Here is a 16,993-nt window from a genome sequence, read left to right as displayed (position 1 = left end):
GCTGGCTACAAGCAGGCACGTGCCTGGCATGCTAATGGTAACCTTAACGCTGTTAGGGAATATTTCGTTAAATATCAGCACATATCGTCTAAAAACTAATGGTGTTACCTTACGCCATCACTATATTTCGTCAAAGTTGACAGAATATTCCTTGTCTTCTCCAATGGGTTCGCCGGATTCCAGTGCCGGCCACCGCTGCACTCCCCGGTTTCTAGAAAAATTTGGAAAATTCTGACTAAACAAGAACTTGTGGAGCTGACCTATCCCGACATCTAAATCCTCCAAAAATTGTTCCCAGATCTTTATGGAGTAGTTTTAAGACTCCCTTAAGCTTTAAAACTCCATGAACTAACCTCGATCACGACATAGCTATAGATAGGTTCTTAGGTTCCTGTGATCTATTCTTTGATCGAATGGTACAGATAGGTTCGTGAAGTCATCAAAAACACTTTGATGCAAAGCTCAAGCTTGATCAATGAAGTTTGGATGGTGTTTGAGAGTTGAAGGCTCGGATTGTACGAACAAGGAAGAAAAGTTGAGAAGAGTGAAGAAGGAAAGAGAGTTGTAGGTGTGGGTGTGTGTGTGACTGAGCTACGAGATTGGGCAAAAATAAAAGAGCAGGGCCCTGATTGGCCCATAAGGTTTAGGGCTAACAATTTAATTCAAAACAAACCCACAATTCTAATTGGACCTAAGAAAGTAGGAGGTACAGTAATTGGTCCAATTCCTTAGCCCGCTTATACAACCACCACACATCATTTCAAGGGCAAAATTGTCATTTCCACGCTTTCGAAGATAAAATATATTATAATTTGGGACGGGTCGTCACATTCAAAGTTTCAACCACAATTTCATATTTTCTCAAATTTTCAACCATAATTTCATATTTTCTCAAAGTTTCTACCACAATTTCATATTTTCTCAAAGTTTCAACGACAATTTCATATTTTCTCAACTACTTTCAACCACATTCCTATCTTTCTCTCAAAGTTTCAATCCAATTTTTTTCCAACAAAATGACTAATGATGCAGGTATAAATTGGATGCTTATTGAAGATGTTACGTTGTGTACTAACTAGGTTGAAGTTACTCATGATCTAATTACGGGTAATGAGATGCAGTTGCGAGAAATGTGGAGTCTTATTCATACCAATTATCTTGAGAAATTTGGTGGGAAAAGAACCAAAGAATCGATGTCCAGTCGTTGGAGAATACTCAGCCAATTGTTTAGTATGTGGAGAGACGCCTTGACACAAGTTAGTAGTAATCTTCGAATTGGGGAAAATTTAGCGGATTAGGTAACAATATATTATTTATTTGTTTGTACTATACTATACCCAAATTTACATTAGCTACTTTGATTAATATTATTTCTTCTCCCTCATTGTGTAGACACTTCAAGCACAAGCTTGGTATAATACTAAATTCAAAAACCAAAAGCAATCATTCACTCAGTAGGAATGTTGGAATATTGTCAAAGACTGTCCTAAATTCAGAGTTGTGTCTGTCGGTCCAAAAGTAGTCATGAACAACACCCCTCTACTACTCTACGCCCGATCATGCCTTGCATGTTCATGATGAAGATGACGCAGAAGAAGTGCCGGAAATGCCCCACTTGAATAAGCGTTGGAATCGACCTGTTATCCAATTAGGCCTCAACGTAAGAAGGCTTCAAAGAGAAAAGGGAATGCTTCCAAGAATGATTATGCAAAGTATATGGAAGAACTTGCTCGCCAAGGTGAATTAAGTTTGGCGAGGGAAATGGCTAAATTTGAGGTTGATAAGGCCAGAGATGAGGCAAAAACTGTAGATGTTGAGAGAGAATTTCAAGCTAATAAGAGAGAAAGAGAGCTACTTAGGCAAGAAAGGGAAGAGATTAGAAAAGAAGGAAGGGCTCAACGAGATCATGACATTATGAACATGCCTTTAGAAAGGAAGTCTTTGAATTCTAAATATTTTTGGAATTCGAAGAAAGCGGACGTGGTCCGAGAGAGGCGTGTAAGAGAAGCGAGAGTAAGAGGAAATGGTCCTAGCACTACAAGAGAAGATGATCCTAACACCACATAAAAATGAATTCTAAATATTTTTGATTGAATATAGTACTTTATTTAAACTAAGATTATATTTATTTAATTTGGTAATTTATTTAAACTAAGACATTCTTTATTCAAAGGACATAAACACACCAAATAAAATTACATAAACATACCAAATAATAAAAAAAAAACCTCACTAAATGAACTTAAAAAACATACCAAGTAAAATTACATAAACATACCAAATAATAAAAAACTCACTAAATGAACTTAAAAAACACACCAAATAAAATTAAATAAACACACCAAATAAAAAAAAACACACTAAATGAACTTAAGTATCTTGAGCTTGTTTCAATTCCCACTGGTGCTCTATCAGGTCAATTTGCTGGGCATTGTGCATATATGGCTTCTGAAGTGCAGTATATTGTTGAACGAGTCTTTCATTATAACGTCCATCCCTTTATAATGGCTCGTGTTGCACAGGTTCTTCAGTGGCGTCATGAGCACAATATATTTATGTTTTGGAATTGTTTATCATATTTGGCTCATATTCATGAATGACATCATAATCGTACTCATTTTCACAATCATGTTGTGAAGAATGATGCACGTCATCATGATGGATCGAAGCGACTCTAAATCAAGCATTCTGGCAGCACCCTTGACAATCGCCCAACGAGCTTGGAGGATACCAAAACAACGCTTCACATCCTTCATGCACCCCTCTTGATAGCTTGCAAAGTGTTTTTCCTTTGCACTTCGCGACGTGGCACTATTTTGACAAATGATGACCACCTTAGGTAAATGTCGTATGCTAGGTAGTATGGCCGTACTTATGTCCGTTGACCCAGTACGTGACTTTTGGTGCCTTACCTTGCAGGACATCGTTGAACACTAGGATTGGGCAAAGACATTGAGGTCATTTTGAGCTCCCGGAACCCCAAAAAGGCGTGCCAAATCTATGTATCAAAAGATGCCACCGCCTCCAAAATGATATTTTTTGCTCATTTTATGTCCCCATAAGTACCTTGCCATGCACTTGGACAATTTTTCCAGGTCCAGTGCATATAGTCGATGTTTCCAATCATCTTAGGAAAACCTCGCATTTCGTCATTCTTCAGAAGCCTTTGCAATACCATCTCAGTAGGTTTCCAGAAGTACTCTACAGTGTAGATAGATTCGATTGCTTCGCAAAACCTCATCAGGTACTCAAGAATGGTTGATTTCCCCATCTTCACTATCTCATCTACTTGGTCTGCAATGCTCCATATGCAAGCATCTGCATGGTAGCAATAATTTTTTGCTCAGGAAGGAGACCCGTAACACCAAAAACATCTTTCTTTTGCCCAAAGTAAGAATCATGGTTGGAAACAGCAATCATGATTTTGTTGAACAAATGTCGTTCCATTCTAAAATGACGTCTAAAGTACATATCAGGGAATGTACTGTTACGGACAAAATAATCGTCCAAGAGATTCGTACCTCATCGTTGCCTGCTTCTATCAAGGTTTACGGAATAGCTGGGCCTGCAGATCTGAGTCACAGCTTAGATGACTCAACGAGAATGTGAGGCTTTTGCCATTCTTGCTTCGTCATCTCTCCTTCTACGCTCCTCATCCTCTTCCATCTCATTTTGGGGCACCTGGAGATTGAACATTCATTCTGATTGGTTAAACAATTCTTCCTCTTGCTGATCGATTTCCCACATCATCCTTGAAGAAGAAGACATTGTAAGAAGGAAGTAGAAACTACGAATAATGATACAGATTTTGATTTTGGTGACAAAGGAAACATAAACTATGAATAATGATAGAGATCTTGAGAAAATTGGTGTGAGATTTCTGAGGATGGATGGTGGATTATATGGAGGATTCAAAAAGGATTAGGTTGTAAATAATGCCACATGGTATGCCGTCATTCGTTAAAAATATGATCAAAATCTATCCTCAAAGATTGTAAATAGATTGTGACACGTGGCGCGATGTGATTGGTTAAAAATCTAATCAGAAATCTATCCTCAACGATTCTGAAAATGTAACGACACGTGGCACGAGGGCATTGGATAAAAATCTTATTGGAACCCATCACCAATAATTGCATTTTCCGATAATGACACATGGCACAACGAGAATGATTAAAAATCTTATCCGAAATTATTAATAAAATTATTTTTTATTATTTTATAAATAAAAAAATACTAATATTTTATTGCCTATTGTCAGGGCTATTCAGTGTAAGGGTGGAGATGCAAAAGACAGTTACTGTTCATTAAGGGCAGTTACTGTTCACTTGGTGGATTAAATAGTGAATAGCCCTAGGGGGCATTTGCAACGGTGGAGTTGCTCTTAACACCCCATTGCCCTAACTCGACCCTGAGAAAATGTTTGCATCTGAGTGGAACATAGGCACCTAGGACTTGATGGCTAAGGTCATTGTAACCCATTATATTGATTTTGCTACCCAAGATTCGAACATGTGACCACAACTCCAGAGATGCGTAATAATGACTCTGACATGGCTGGAATAATAGTCGCCGATCTATACAAACCGTGTTAGAAGTAATCTTGATTGAATAAATCTAGACTTGTGGTAGAATCTTGATTGAATACCATGATTAAAATTTAAAATGACTAATCTCAATTGAATAAGCCACTTAGTTGTATTTCTCTAGCTAGTAAGTGAGATGTCTCATATTCGATTTTCGTCAAAGACATTATTATGGCTAGCGCAGTTCGAGTCTTATCCGACTCCCTATCCTTTTAGTTTAGATAATATCGTTTGTTAAAAAAAAAAAAAATACTCAATTGAATACACCCCTTAAAATGCTTACTTTATTATGACCCAAAGCGCACTATAAAATCTCGCTAAATTCATAAAATAAAAAAGTCTTTCACATTTCAAACTGAATTGAAATCAAATTCTTATTGAATACAAAAGGATTTTTATAAACAATTTATAAAGTATATTTGGATTTTATAGACATTTAATTTTGTCGAAAAAACATAATCAATACCTTGAACTTTCATAGTTTAATTTTGATAGTGAGATCAAATGAGTTGAAAAAATTCAATGACTAAAATAAAACAAAATTGTGTGAAAATAAAAATGAATGTGTGAACACTGCCGTATTTAAAACCCTAAAACAGCCATAATTTTACTTTTCTTTTTACAATCTACCTAAAGAAAATGCAAAATTTGCATTGTTGCCTCACCTAATGGCAATGCGCCAAAATGCCCATGTAAAAAGAAGAATGTGTTATTCACACACTTTATTTTACTTTTTACAAATTTTTAATAACTTTTATCCGTTAATATTTTTTAATTCATTCGATCCGACAATTAAAAATAAAAAGATATGTAAAAAATAGAATATAGTCCGTAGATATCACATCATAGAAAGAAAAGTGACCCGGCCCCATACATAAAACAATTTCTAGCGCAAGAATTTTGAGAATTGAAATGATGGGTGAGTTGGGAAGGAGAGTTTGCAGAGGTTATGTGAATCATCTACAGCGGTCATCGGCTTCTATATCATACGCTTCTCAGGATCCGAGGATCTAAGTAATTAGGAGGATCATCTGATTAGGATCTGGTTGGGATCGGAGCGGAGGTCGAGCGATGACTGCCTGTGTTTAGCTTTGGCCTGCCTCCTCCTCGTTTTTTGTTTATTTATTTCATTGCGAGTATTTATTTGAAAACAAGTAATCGATTCGCGACTCAAAACTCCAAGACTCAAAACTCAAGAGAGAGATAAGGATTGAAGCAGCAGTAGAATAAGCAGGGAAAGAGAGAGAGAGAGAAAGAGAGAGAAATGGCAGCCCTAGTATACCAGATTTTGTCTTCCTCCGCATTGGTATCACTGGGACTCTACCACATGGTGGCCACCACCCGCAACCACCTCAAATCTCCACAGTCTTACGCCGCCAAGCCCTACCACCCCTTCCCCCTCTCCTCTTCCTCTTCCAACCTTAATCCTCCTCCTCATCATCGCCTCAGGTATCTCCAGCTCTATGCCATAATCGCCTGCCTATTGGTCGCCGTCGTCCACCAGACCCTCACCTCCTTCGACGCCGACCCACTCCTCAAGGGCCGCACCCCCGTCCACCGATTCACGTCCCTGCAGTCCGCGGCCTCCCTCTTCCTCTTTTTGGTGCTCACGCTGGCTCTGCTGCTTTCCGAGTGTGCTCCATCGGTTCTTCCGCTGCCCTCGGATCTGGTGTTCGGGCTGTCCGCGGCCCTCTTCTACCTGCAATCGCTCGTGTCGTGGGGGGCAGCGTCGGTGCAGATGTCGGATCTGCAGGCCAAGTGCGACTCGGTTTCCGGTCGGATCACGGCGGTGGCGTCAGGGCTGTGCGTGGTTCTGGCGTGCCAGCCGAGGGTGTTCGTGGCGGATGTGGGGTTAGGGGCGGCCATGTGCTTGCAGGGGCTGTGGGTGTTGCAGACGGGGCTGTCGCTGTACGTGGAGGCGTTCATCCCGGAGGGGTGCCACAGGCTGCTGGACGTGGTAAACGCGGTTGAGGGTTCCACCAAGTGCGACCTGGACGAGTCCCGGTTCAGGGCGGTGGCCATTTTGGATCTGGTGTTCTTGGTGCACGTCATGTTTGTCCTGCTCATTGTCATGGTCACCTACGCCGTCGTTACCAAGTCTGTTGGAATCCGCAGATTGGGTTCATACGAGGCCTTGCCCAACGCTGCCCCCTCCTCCGACCACAACCACATTCAGATGAAGGCCTTGAGCGGCACTCAGGCTTAGCTAGCAGCCTAGCATCCACACCCACACCCTCACCCTCACCCTCGTTCAGGAGAATCACCGGTACTTTTTTTTTTTTTTTTTTTTTGGGTTCTTTTTCTTTAAATCACTGTAGTACTACTGTGATGACATCCGGCAGATTTTTAATTCTGTGTGTATACCATTAACATTAGTTGCATTATGTTACCATCACAAGTACAAACTGCAAACTGCTCTACTCTTTCTTTTGGCTCTGGTATCTTCTTTTTTTTTTACTTCTTGCCCAATGTTGCCCTCTCTCCTACTCTTACATTGTTACATTAATGAATCCGGCTCCTCTCTTATTTCCTGCCTGTTTGTTGTGTGGTTTCTTCCTTTGTTCTTGTCAATTAGATTAGATTACTTGTTTTGCTGGCGTACTGCTTTAAGGGCCTTTACTGCCTACCATGTTGTAATGAACTAGTAAAATGAAAATACCATTTAGGTGGCAATGTCGGGTTAACCATTCGTTTGAGACATCTTCAACTTCTTCCCAGGATTGCATGATTAGGGACACCTGTGCTTATGGAAATAGACTCACATAGTGTGGGTGGGATGGCAATGTGGGCATGAAAGATTCTAAAGCTCTTCACTAACAGCTTCACTAAAGAAAGAAAACCAGATGCAATGATTTTATTAGTCTCCTTCTTACTGAAGTAACCGACAAGTAAGATCTGTTACCATACATGGGGTAGCTTTGCGGATAGTGAAGGTACCTGAACTCCTGCATTTCACTGCAAAGCACTCCTTGGTTGGTAGATATTTTGAATTGAAAACTGTTTGGTTCTTTTTCATATGGTATGGTATGGTATAATCTCTCAGGTGCTTTGTAACAAGTTTCAACGCGCATTTGAAACTTTAGATACTCTCATCTTGGAAATAGATTCAGGTGGTTGTTCCATTTGGTTTCATGTTTTTGTACATCTTTGTAAATTTATTCTGGCAGTGCTTTGTGTGTCTGCTCATATGTGTTAATTTAAGCAGGAGAAGTGCAATCTCAGGATTTTGATCGACGACACCAAATGACTTTGTTGTGCTTGGTATTGACTATTGCGTAGATAAAATATTGTCATTCTATAGCATATATGATAAGATGACGATTAAAGAGTATGTTTGACACCAACTTATACTGTGCAGTTATATTGTTTGCATAATTAGAGTGGGTGTTGGATTAAGTTACTGTTTGTTTAGAAATTTGTTATATGAAGGTATGAAGTTGATGAAGTGGAGGGCTGAAAAACAGAACAATTATAATTGATTAGTATGAGAAAGTTGTGGTACTACTAATGGTGTCCTCTAAAGAACCGTGTGTGTTTCATTCATTTTTGTGTTTGTATAAGCTGTGTTACGAATAGCATTTCCCTTACTGGGAGTCCGGAAGGGCGTAAATGGCATTGACCAGAGTTACTCAAATACGATGGTTTTGGTCGAAAACCGATTAAAAATGTGATTGTTAGCTCAAGTTTTTCCGACGGATAATGCAACAAGGACAAGAGCACAAAACTCCATCTTTTGGCTAGCTAGGACATTGAATTCAAACAGCTATGCTTAATTCTCTCTTAGCTAGGACGCTTCATCATATGTCAGTTATCCACCACAAGAAGATACAAAGATGTTAATCACACGACACACTACAGTAAGAACCTATGCATTATCTGGAAATGTATTTTGGTCACACCAAAAGAAAGGGACTCCGTGTTATATTTTATGATATTCCTGAATGCTCGGAATCCTGATCACAAATAAACGAGAGGTTGAGAGAAATTAGCTAGCTAGCTAGCTAGCCACCTCAACTGATTTCTCTGCTACATTTCCAAGAGAGGGAAATGCATGTGAGACGGAATACTTTTGTAAAATTATCGGCACAATTGATCAATATGTTGATTGAAGACGGGAACTAATTTTAATTTTTTATTTTTGAGGGAGGTAATGCGTTTTGTAAAAGTATATATACATAGTTGAAAGTTGGTGTCAAAAAGTAAATAGCTTATAAGTGATATATTCGCGTGCTCTCATCCTTACATATTGCATTGACACGAGTTTTCAATAATACAATATTAAATTTTCTTCAAAATATATTTGTATGTTCTAACTACAAAAACTGCAAATTGGTTCAGCGATACATGTAGTCGATGGGCAGAGAGTGTGCAGATACTCGTCGTGCTTCAACCTCGTGAGAGGTGATTCCAGTTGGTTAGTTAGAATTAGTTGAATTAATTTGAAGAGCTGAGGTAATGTTTTTCAGGGTTTAATGGAATTACTAGTAATAGCCTAATGATGTCAAACAAACAAACTACAACCCGCCTTGTAAAGCCAACAGGATCCTCTCCGGATTCTTTGGTGATGATCTTAAGAATTTGTAAATCGTATCATTTATCGTATATCATGCGATTAGTTTTTTTAAGTACTGTTTATGTTTATTTTTAAATAAAAATATTTAAAATAATTTTTAACCATACGATATACGATGAACGAACACGATTCACAAATCCTAGAAATCCTCACAAAGAAGACCGGTGAGAATCCGGTCTCTTTGTAAAGACGTTGCTGGCAGTTTAGAGGCGAAGATTAATGGATTTGGATCCTCTCCTGAGCTAATGGAGAGGATCTTCCTCATCAATCATCATGGGCCGTTGAATTTTTATCCAATGGCTACAATTATTATAACTTTAAAAGATTCTCTATTTGTAGCCGTTGGATAAAAATCCAACGGTCCAAGATGATTGATGAGGAGGATCCTCTCCATTAGCTCAGGAGAGGATCCAAATCCAAGATTAACTACTTCAATGACAGTTAGTGGAGCCCACTCCTTACCCAAGCGAAAAAAAAACAAAGATGGACGGACAGATGATAGCAGTTATAGTTTTGTTGTCATGAGGGTTAGCGTAGGTGATTGTCTTGCCGACAAGTTGAAGAGTAAGGCCGTCATAGCGTGCGTTGAAGCATCACGCCTTGGGCTATTGACCGGACAACTCTTTCTTTTCTGTCTTCTTCTCCCTCGTCGTCTCTCCTCTTCTTTCTTGTTTCTGGCATTTCTGGCATTTCTGGCATTCATTCTTCCCTAATCCTTTCCTCCTTAATCTCAAGTCTTTCACACCTATCCATCCATCGATCTCGCATCTGGGATTCTGTTCTCCTTTACAATTATCTTCTCCTTCTCTCTTCGGGAAATAACACACAGATTAAACAGAAACACAAGAAAAGTAAATACCTTCACAATTTGGATCCGCCTCGATCGAAATTCCAACTTGTCCTTGAGAAAGAGGGGTAAATTAATAGCTCCAAATGTGGTTTCTTTCTATATTTTTCTTCTTTTTTCTTTATGAATTTATTTGTTTGTTAAATGTATTTATGATTTCTTATTCTTATGCCTGATCTATCGAATCGAAACGAAATGATAATAAATATTAATTTTTTTCATCTGAATTGTGAATCATATCATATAGAATTACAATCATACATACATGTTATTTTTGCTCTTTTGTATCGTATCATATCATATTATATCATATAGAGTTACATCTGTCAGATTGTCTGTTAATGTGCGAGACATTGGGAATTCCTCAAACATTTCCCTTGCAAATCGCTGCTATATATGTGATTGTTTCTACTTGTGCCAGGTTCAGTAAGTAATATTGGTTGGCAACTTGACACCTAAGCTGCATGCAGCCTCGGCTTCACATCTCTCTCTAATCCATGGGGGAGTGGGTCGTTGGAGCTTTCATTAACCTTTTTGGCAGCATTGCCATCAACTTTGGAACTAACCTTCTCAAATTGGGGCATAACGAGGTTTATTCTCCATACTCTATTACTTTGGGTGGCTGTCTTGTGTGTATGTTTGCTCATTACCTTCTTCTCGTTGAACCATTATGAATTGTGATCGTGTCTAACAATCTTTAGGCAAATTTATAACCTTCCACATGTTATTGTGATGACTTTCCCACTAGTAGGGTGTGTATGCTTTTTCCTCTTTTTAGCACTTCTACTCTAACTGTTACTGCACATTGTTGCTTGAACAATCAACATGCAGCTGGCAAGCAACAATACAAACCACACCTTTCATTCTTCTCTGCATGCTAAATCTTCATTAGTCAGACTTTCACTTCCATTGACTTCATAGTTTTCATTTGATGTATGCGAGAACATCTACATTTCGTGTGTTTTCATTTGATGTATGCGAGAACATCTACATTTTGTGTGTTTTCAATTCTTGTATGCTGTCAACCACTTTGTAGCTAGTCTGAAAATGCAGACTTGAGCCACCTGTGTTCCTTCTGTAGCAATTTAATACTGGGAACTGTATTTATACCATGAGGCAATTGTCAGAATGTTTATTTTTTGTTTTGGCAGAGAGAGAGACATTCAATACTAGAAAGTGACGGAGGAAATGGAAAGCTTCCTTTGAAGCCTATCATACACTATCAGACATGGAGAGTTGGTACATTTTTCTCTCTCAGTGCTTCATCTGTTCTAACTGTTTGGATATTCTAGTTTGCATGGTGGATTACGAACACAGGACTTAAAATAAGTTAGCTTTCTTCATATGCAGGCTTTTTATTTTTTGCTCTTGGTAATTGCCTAAATTTTGTATCCTTTGGATATGCTGCTCAGGTCAGTATAAACTCTATTTTGTTAGCCTTGTTATTTGAATCCACAAAGTAGGATTAGTACTATACATACACTGATGTCAACATCTGCGACAAGAATATCTGGATGAGTTTGTTATTTCTAATTAGTTTTGTTTTCTTGTATCCTTCCATGCAGTCACTTCTTGCGGCACTGGGTTCTGTTCAGTTTGTATCCAACATTGCCTTTGCTTACTTTGTGTTAAACAAAATGGTGACTGTAAAGTACGTTATAATCTGAGTGAGATTGAATTTTCATAACTGTAATGCTGTCCATAGATCCATTTTACATATATTTCTGAGTACATCTCTATGTAATAAGACTGCTTTCTTTACAGGGTAATGGTTGCCACAGCCTTTATTGTTATCGGGAATATTTTTCTTGTTGCTTTTGGCAACCACCAGTCACCTGGTACATGATTCATTTTCAAGTACCATCCCAAACTCCCCCCTGTTGTAAACACACACGCACACACACACACACACACAAGTACAACGATCGTCCCTACAAACATTGCATACAACAGCCTTATCACATCCATCCCCATGTGTGCTGGTCACATGACTGGTTATTGTGAGAGGGCCGTAATATATAACTGCTGCAGAAAAGACTTTCTCCACAAACTCAAATGTAATGAAGTTTAATTGTTTTTGTTACAGTATACACACCTGAACAGCTGGCTGAGAAATACAGCAATATTGCATTCCTATTTTACTGTATGATTTTGGTTTTAGTTGTTGCCTTGCATCACTCCATTTACAGGTGGGAATTAAGTGATGAACTCTTCCTTCTTATTGGTATGGCTCCAACAAATTTCATTTACATCAATTTCTGGATATACAGGAGAGGAGAACTTCTGCATGCTGTTTCTGGCCAGGATCTGAGACCCTATTGGCATATGCTGCTTCCTTTTTCCTATGCTATAGTTTCAGGTGCTGTTGGATCATTCTCAGTGTTGTTTGCAAAATCTCTGTAAGTTATCTTTCCATGATAGTTCTCCTTGTGTAATGCACGTGGTGCAATCATGCAATTCCCTTCTGTTTCTAATTCCCTTGTTTTTTCGTGGCAGATCTAACCTGCTACGTTTGGCCATATCTAGCAGTTATCAGTTACATAGCTGGTTCACATACTCCATGCTCCTTTTATTTCTAAGTACAGCTGGATTTTGGGTATCAGTTATTGCAGATTAACTCTAGATTACTTGTCTCACAAATTGCTGCAATTGCATGTTGTCTTGCTATGGTTCTTTATTTAACTTTTATATTAACACTTTCCACTTCTACTTGTGCAGATGGCTCGTTTGAATGAAGGATTGTCATTTTTCGATGCAATTCTTATTGTTCCTATGTTTCAGATTGCTTGGACATTCTTTTCCATTTGTACAGGATTTGTATATTTTCAAGAATACCAGGTTCTCTGTCTCTCCCCACCCCCACACACCACCCGCAGCCCCCCACCCCACCCCAAAACATTTTTTTCCTTGGAATATGTTTTTGAGGTCGTGTGAAAAGCATATTTTTGGTCTCAAAACAGGTATTAGATGCACTAAGGACAACAATGTTCATACTGGGAATGATGTCTGTGTTCGTAGGCATTACTTTGCTGGCACCTGATGATTCCAGAGGTATTTGATTTATATTTTAAAATTTTTAAGCTGGCAGAATATCAAGACGTGAACTAACTCTTTAAATTTCAGGTGCTGAAGTCAAAGAAAATCCATCTTTAGTTTCTGTGGTGTCTTCAAGCATTCCAAAAGACATGGGCAGGTACAATTCATTCTTTTATGCAACTTTTATTATATGATTTCAATATTGTAGCATATTGATAGCAGTGCAAGAGTGGATATTACACTGTTGTTTTAGTTTAAAAACATATGTTGTAGCACATGCTTTCAAATTTGAGCTGGATCAGTATTCTTTTTGTCAATTTCACCACTGTTTGACACCTGCGTGGGTGTTACAGGTTTGCTGTTTCATCTGAAGATGTACAAATTAGAGACACACGATCATTTGTGCAAGGAATCCTGGTGAAGATTTCAGATGCGATAGTGAAGGCAAAGGTGATCTAAACTGGCTTGTTGAATTTACTGAGATAGAATCCTGGTAAATATCGCATGACTGACTTTTAATGCTCTGAACTTGGATCCTTTTACAGACTGCTTGTGCATTGTCACTGGGATTTGGAGATGATTCAATCAATGCATCTGCTGTCCTCGTGATGCCTATGGTGTCATCAAAGATAACGGGCTTTAGAGGAAATGGGTTTGACCGCGCCAAGATTTTCTCCATCAGAAATTCTGGTTGGACCAAGATGTCCATGGATGAAGATGCTACAAAAACGCTGGAGATAAACCCCGTGCTCTCTGAGAGCCCGCGATAGGAGTAGTAAATTGCATTAAATTGCTTCTTAGGAGGGAATTATATTCATTTTGTTGTGTTTTGTAGAAATACAAATGTTTAGGATTCGTTGTATTGTGCTTTGATGTTTTTTTAACGAGGTGTAATTCGTCACGTTATTGTATATTCTTTGCTAATATATTTGGAAGAAAGCTTTAGATCACCTTTGCCTTCCCTATCGATCGATTTGCATTTTCATCACCTTTATGCACCGACGCCCCCACACAATTGGTTTATCATCGTGTAAAAGTTCTTAAAAAATAACTAGACTTAACACTGAAAAATTAAACAATAATACTTCATTCTTCATTCATGATAAGAAAAACAGCATTATTATATATTTTTACGGGAAATGACTGTTTACCTTTATTTATTTATAATTATCAGATTGAAATAAATTAAATAAATAAAAATTAAGAACATTTTTAAATAGAGATATAAATTAGGCTTTTTAGCCAAAATGGTCTTTGAGATTTGCATAACTCCTCACACTGGTCTTTGAAATTTGAAATCGATAGAATTGGTTATTGAGTTTGTCCATAATCAATCATTTTGATCATTCTGTGACAAATTTCCATAAAATAAGGATAAAATGACAAAAATACCATCAAATTTTGTCAAATTATTTTAGCCTATTGTTTATTAGATTGAGAGTAATTTTGTTATTTTGATCCTTATTTAACATAATTTTTTAACGAATGACCAAAATGATTGATGGCGGACAATCTCATGGACCGTTTTTATTGATTTCAAATTTTAGAAACCAAAATAAGGAGTTAGGCAAATCTCATAGACTATTTTGACCAAAAAAACCTATAAATGATACACAGAGCATGATAGAATTTTGGTAGTTGTGTTATTTGTTTTTATCCAAAATTTGATCTATGAAAAAAAAAATTAAGTGTTGAAAATTGAAATGTAGACTCTGGAGACGTGTAATGAATTGTAGTTGCCCGAAAAAGAAATATAGTTGAGCGGTATCTTGTACTTTGAGTTGGAAGAGGATCCTCTGGATTCACTTTGTTTGTTGGGGGGGGGGGTGGTTGGGATGCCTAAGAATTTCCACATTCTAATCGTTTATCGTATATCGTGCAGTTAGTTTTCGTTAGATACTATTTATGTTTAATTTTAAATAATAAAAAAAAAATTAAATAATCTCTGGCCGCACAATACGAATGATTAAGATACGAGGAATCCTAGAAAGTGGATGAGATCAAATTCCGTTTGAGTTGCAAACTTGCAGTCCTATAATTATTTGAAGTTTGAGATTTGTATATCTACTGCTCGACTCAAGAGAGAGGAGACACTTGGTGCGCCTGCAGCCTTAGCCTGCAGGAATATATATCGATATATCTACATATGGAATCCAGCAGAGGAGGTGCGATCGTAGAAATCAAAGTGGTGTCGTGCAAAGATCTGAAAGCCTTCAATTTCTTCCAGAAGCTGTCAGTTTACGCGCTTGTGTCGGTGCAAAAGGATGACAATAAGCAGCAGGTGGTGGTGGATCAACAAAAACAAATGATGAATAGAACACCAACAGATAAGGAAGGGGATGGGAATCCAGAATGGAATCACGAGATGCGCTTTGAGTTTGATCAGTTTGATGACGATGATGATCTCTTCATTCACTTCGATCTGCGACACGAGGGTATGGGCCTGTTGGGAATCGGAGACAGGAGTATAGGAGAGGTTCGTGTGCCCTTGAAGGATCTCATACGCTTACAACAGCAGCACGATGCATTGGCAAGGTATGTAAATTATCAGGTGACGACTAGCGATAAAAAACCCAATGGGATACTGAACTTCTCCTACAAACTACTGAATTCGAAGCTACCTTACAAATTTGAGGTACATATACAATACACCCATATGAACCATGCATCCCTCTTAATTACGTATACATACATATGTATATATAGTGAAATTGTGAAAATAATAATAGTTATAGTGATCATTATATACATATACTAATATTTGATTTGGTTTTGGTCGTCCATTTGAAAAGGGTAGTGCTGGAAGGCATGATGTTCATGATCGTCAGCCGCTGCGTATCCAATATCCCACAATTACATTTGAAGACGGTGACGATGATATATGTATTAGCAATAGCAATATTAGCAGCGCCGGCTACCACAACAAGCTCAACAGCAGTAACCAAGTCTGCCATCCGGCCAGCTCGCTAATGGAATTACATCAAACTCATACTACTAGTGCCCATTACAATTATAATCCTCCTCCGCCACCACCGGTGCTACCCCCAGCAGATGATCATGTTCATGCCTATTATCCACCTCCGCCACCGCCACCTCCTCCTCCTCATCCTCCTCCGCCACCGCCCATGGCAGAATATAATTATCTTCTACCTTCTCATCCAACTCGCCCATTCCATCATCCTTACCATGATTACGGTCCGTGGAGCCCAGAGATTGGACCACCGCAGCCACATGGACATGGACATGGACATGGACATGGACATCAGCAGGATGACATAATTGGGTTTTTTTAATCAATTAGTTTGATATATTAATAATAACGGGAGGGATCGTCGACGTGGTTGGTACTGGTACCGGTAGCTATTTCATCGTAACCCTGGCCAACCGGTCTGACTTTGACTGACTGCCGGTTGGGAAATAGGGATTTTTCCAATATGACGTTCCTTTTCATTTCTACCAAGTTCTTGTGTTTTTTTTTTTTTTTCTATTTTTTTTAATATAATGATATATTTGTAAGAAATGCGGAATAAAATAATATCATACTCGCAATTTACCATATTTGAACTTAAAATATCTTTCATTTACAAATTGAGGGGCATACACGCTACTTTATTACTTACTCTTTGAGCTTTTTTGGTATGCATGAGTCGATTTGAATAAGTAGCTCTCGAATTTCAAAATATAGTGAAGATGAAAATGGATGGTTTTCAGTTGGAGGGAATTAAAGGATAGAGGATTAGCTATGAAGGAAATTCCCTCCTAATCCTACCATTGTAAAAAGAATTGGAGAAGAATAGAGTTGTTAAGTTTTCTTCACAAATATTTCTATAATTTCATCCTTCAACATACATTAATTCTAAATTCATTTCAATCCATTAATATATATGTACCAAACAAGCCATTTATGGAGATATTTCTAAATTCTTAACAACTAATGGTCGTAATCTTAAC

General features: G+C 38.2%; 3 protein-coding genes across 5 annotated transcripts; all 3 read left to right on the top strand.

Annotated features, from left to right (window-relative positions):
* The first annotated feature begins 5,473 nt into the window (after positions 1-5,473).
* LOC103966609 lies at positions 5,474-7,708 on the top strand. Of its 2 annotated transcripts, none has more exons than XM_009379791.3 (2): positions 5,474-6,852; positions 7,305-7,708. In XM_009379791.3, exon 1 carries the CDS (start codon positions 5,851-5,853, stop codon positions 6,790-6,792), a length of 942 nt encoding a protein of 313 aa, XP_009378066.2. In that variant the 5' UTR covers positions 5,474-5,850; the 3' UTR covers positions 6,793-6,852; positions 7,305-7,708. The 2 variants fall into 2 exon arrangements, with proteins under 2 accessions (XP_009378066.2, XP_048434731.1); XM_048578774.1 differs by having other exon boundaries at positions 7,253-7,708.
* A 2,046-nt stretch (positions 7,709-9,754) lies between these two features.
* Positions 9,755-13,992, top strand: LOC103966622 (probable magnesium transporter NIPA8). 2 transcript variants are annotated; one of them, XM_018652230.2, is made up of 14 exons: positions 9,755-10,074; positions 10,428-10,596; positions 11,158-11,245; positions 11,357-11,418; positions 11,572-11,657; positions 11,771-11,844; positions 12,093-12,195; positions 12,277-12,405; positions 12,503-12,602; positions 12,725-12,844; positions 12,967-13,057; positions 13,130-13,199; positions 13,396-13,492; positions 13,588-13,992. In XM_018652230.2, the coding sequence occupies exons 2-14, from the start codon at positions 10,504-10,506 to the stop codon at positions 13,810-13,812; spliced, it is 1,338 nt and encodes a 445-aa protein (XP_018507746.2). In that variant the 5' UTR covers positions 9,755-10,074; positions 10,428-10,503; the 3' UTR covers positions 13,813-13,992. The 2 variants fall into 2 exon arrangements, with proteins under 2 accessions (XP_018507746.2, XP_048434730.1); XM_048578773.1 differs by having other exon boundaries at positions 12,503-12,608.
* Positions 13,993-14,921: 929 nt separating this feature from the next.
* LOC108868652 (protein SRC2 homolog) lies at positions 14,922-16,600 on the top strand. The gene is made up of 2 exons (XM_018652231.2): positions 14,922-15,677; positions 15,835-16,600. The coding sequence occupies exons 1-2, from the start codon at positions 15,189-15,191 to the stop codon at positions 16,333-16,335; spliced, it is 990 nt and encodes a 329-aa protein (XP_018507747.2). The 5' UTR covers positions 14,922-15,188; the 3' UTR covers positions 16,336-16,600.
* The last annotated feature ends 393 nt before the right edge of the window (positions 16,601-16,993 follow it).

This window comes from the organism of the source record quoted next, unplaced genomic scaffold, assembly GCF_019419815.1.
Source record: "Pyrus x bretschneideri cultivar Hongxiangsu unplaced genomic scaffold, Pyrus_bretschneideri_v1 Contig13, whole genome shotgun sequence".
NCBI lineage: Eukaryota > Viridiplantae > Streptophyta > Magnoliopsida > Rosales > Rosaceae > Pyrus > Pyrus x bretschneideri.
This window is presented reverse-complemented; position numbering and strand designations above follow the sequence as displayed.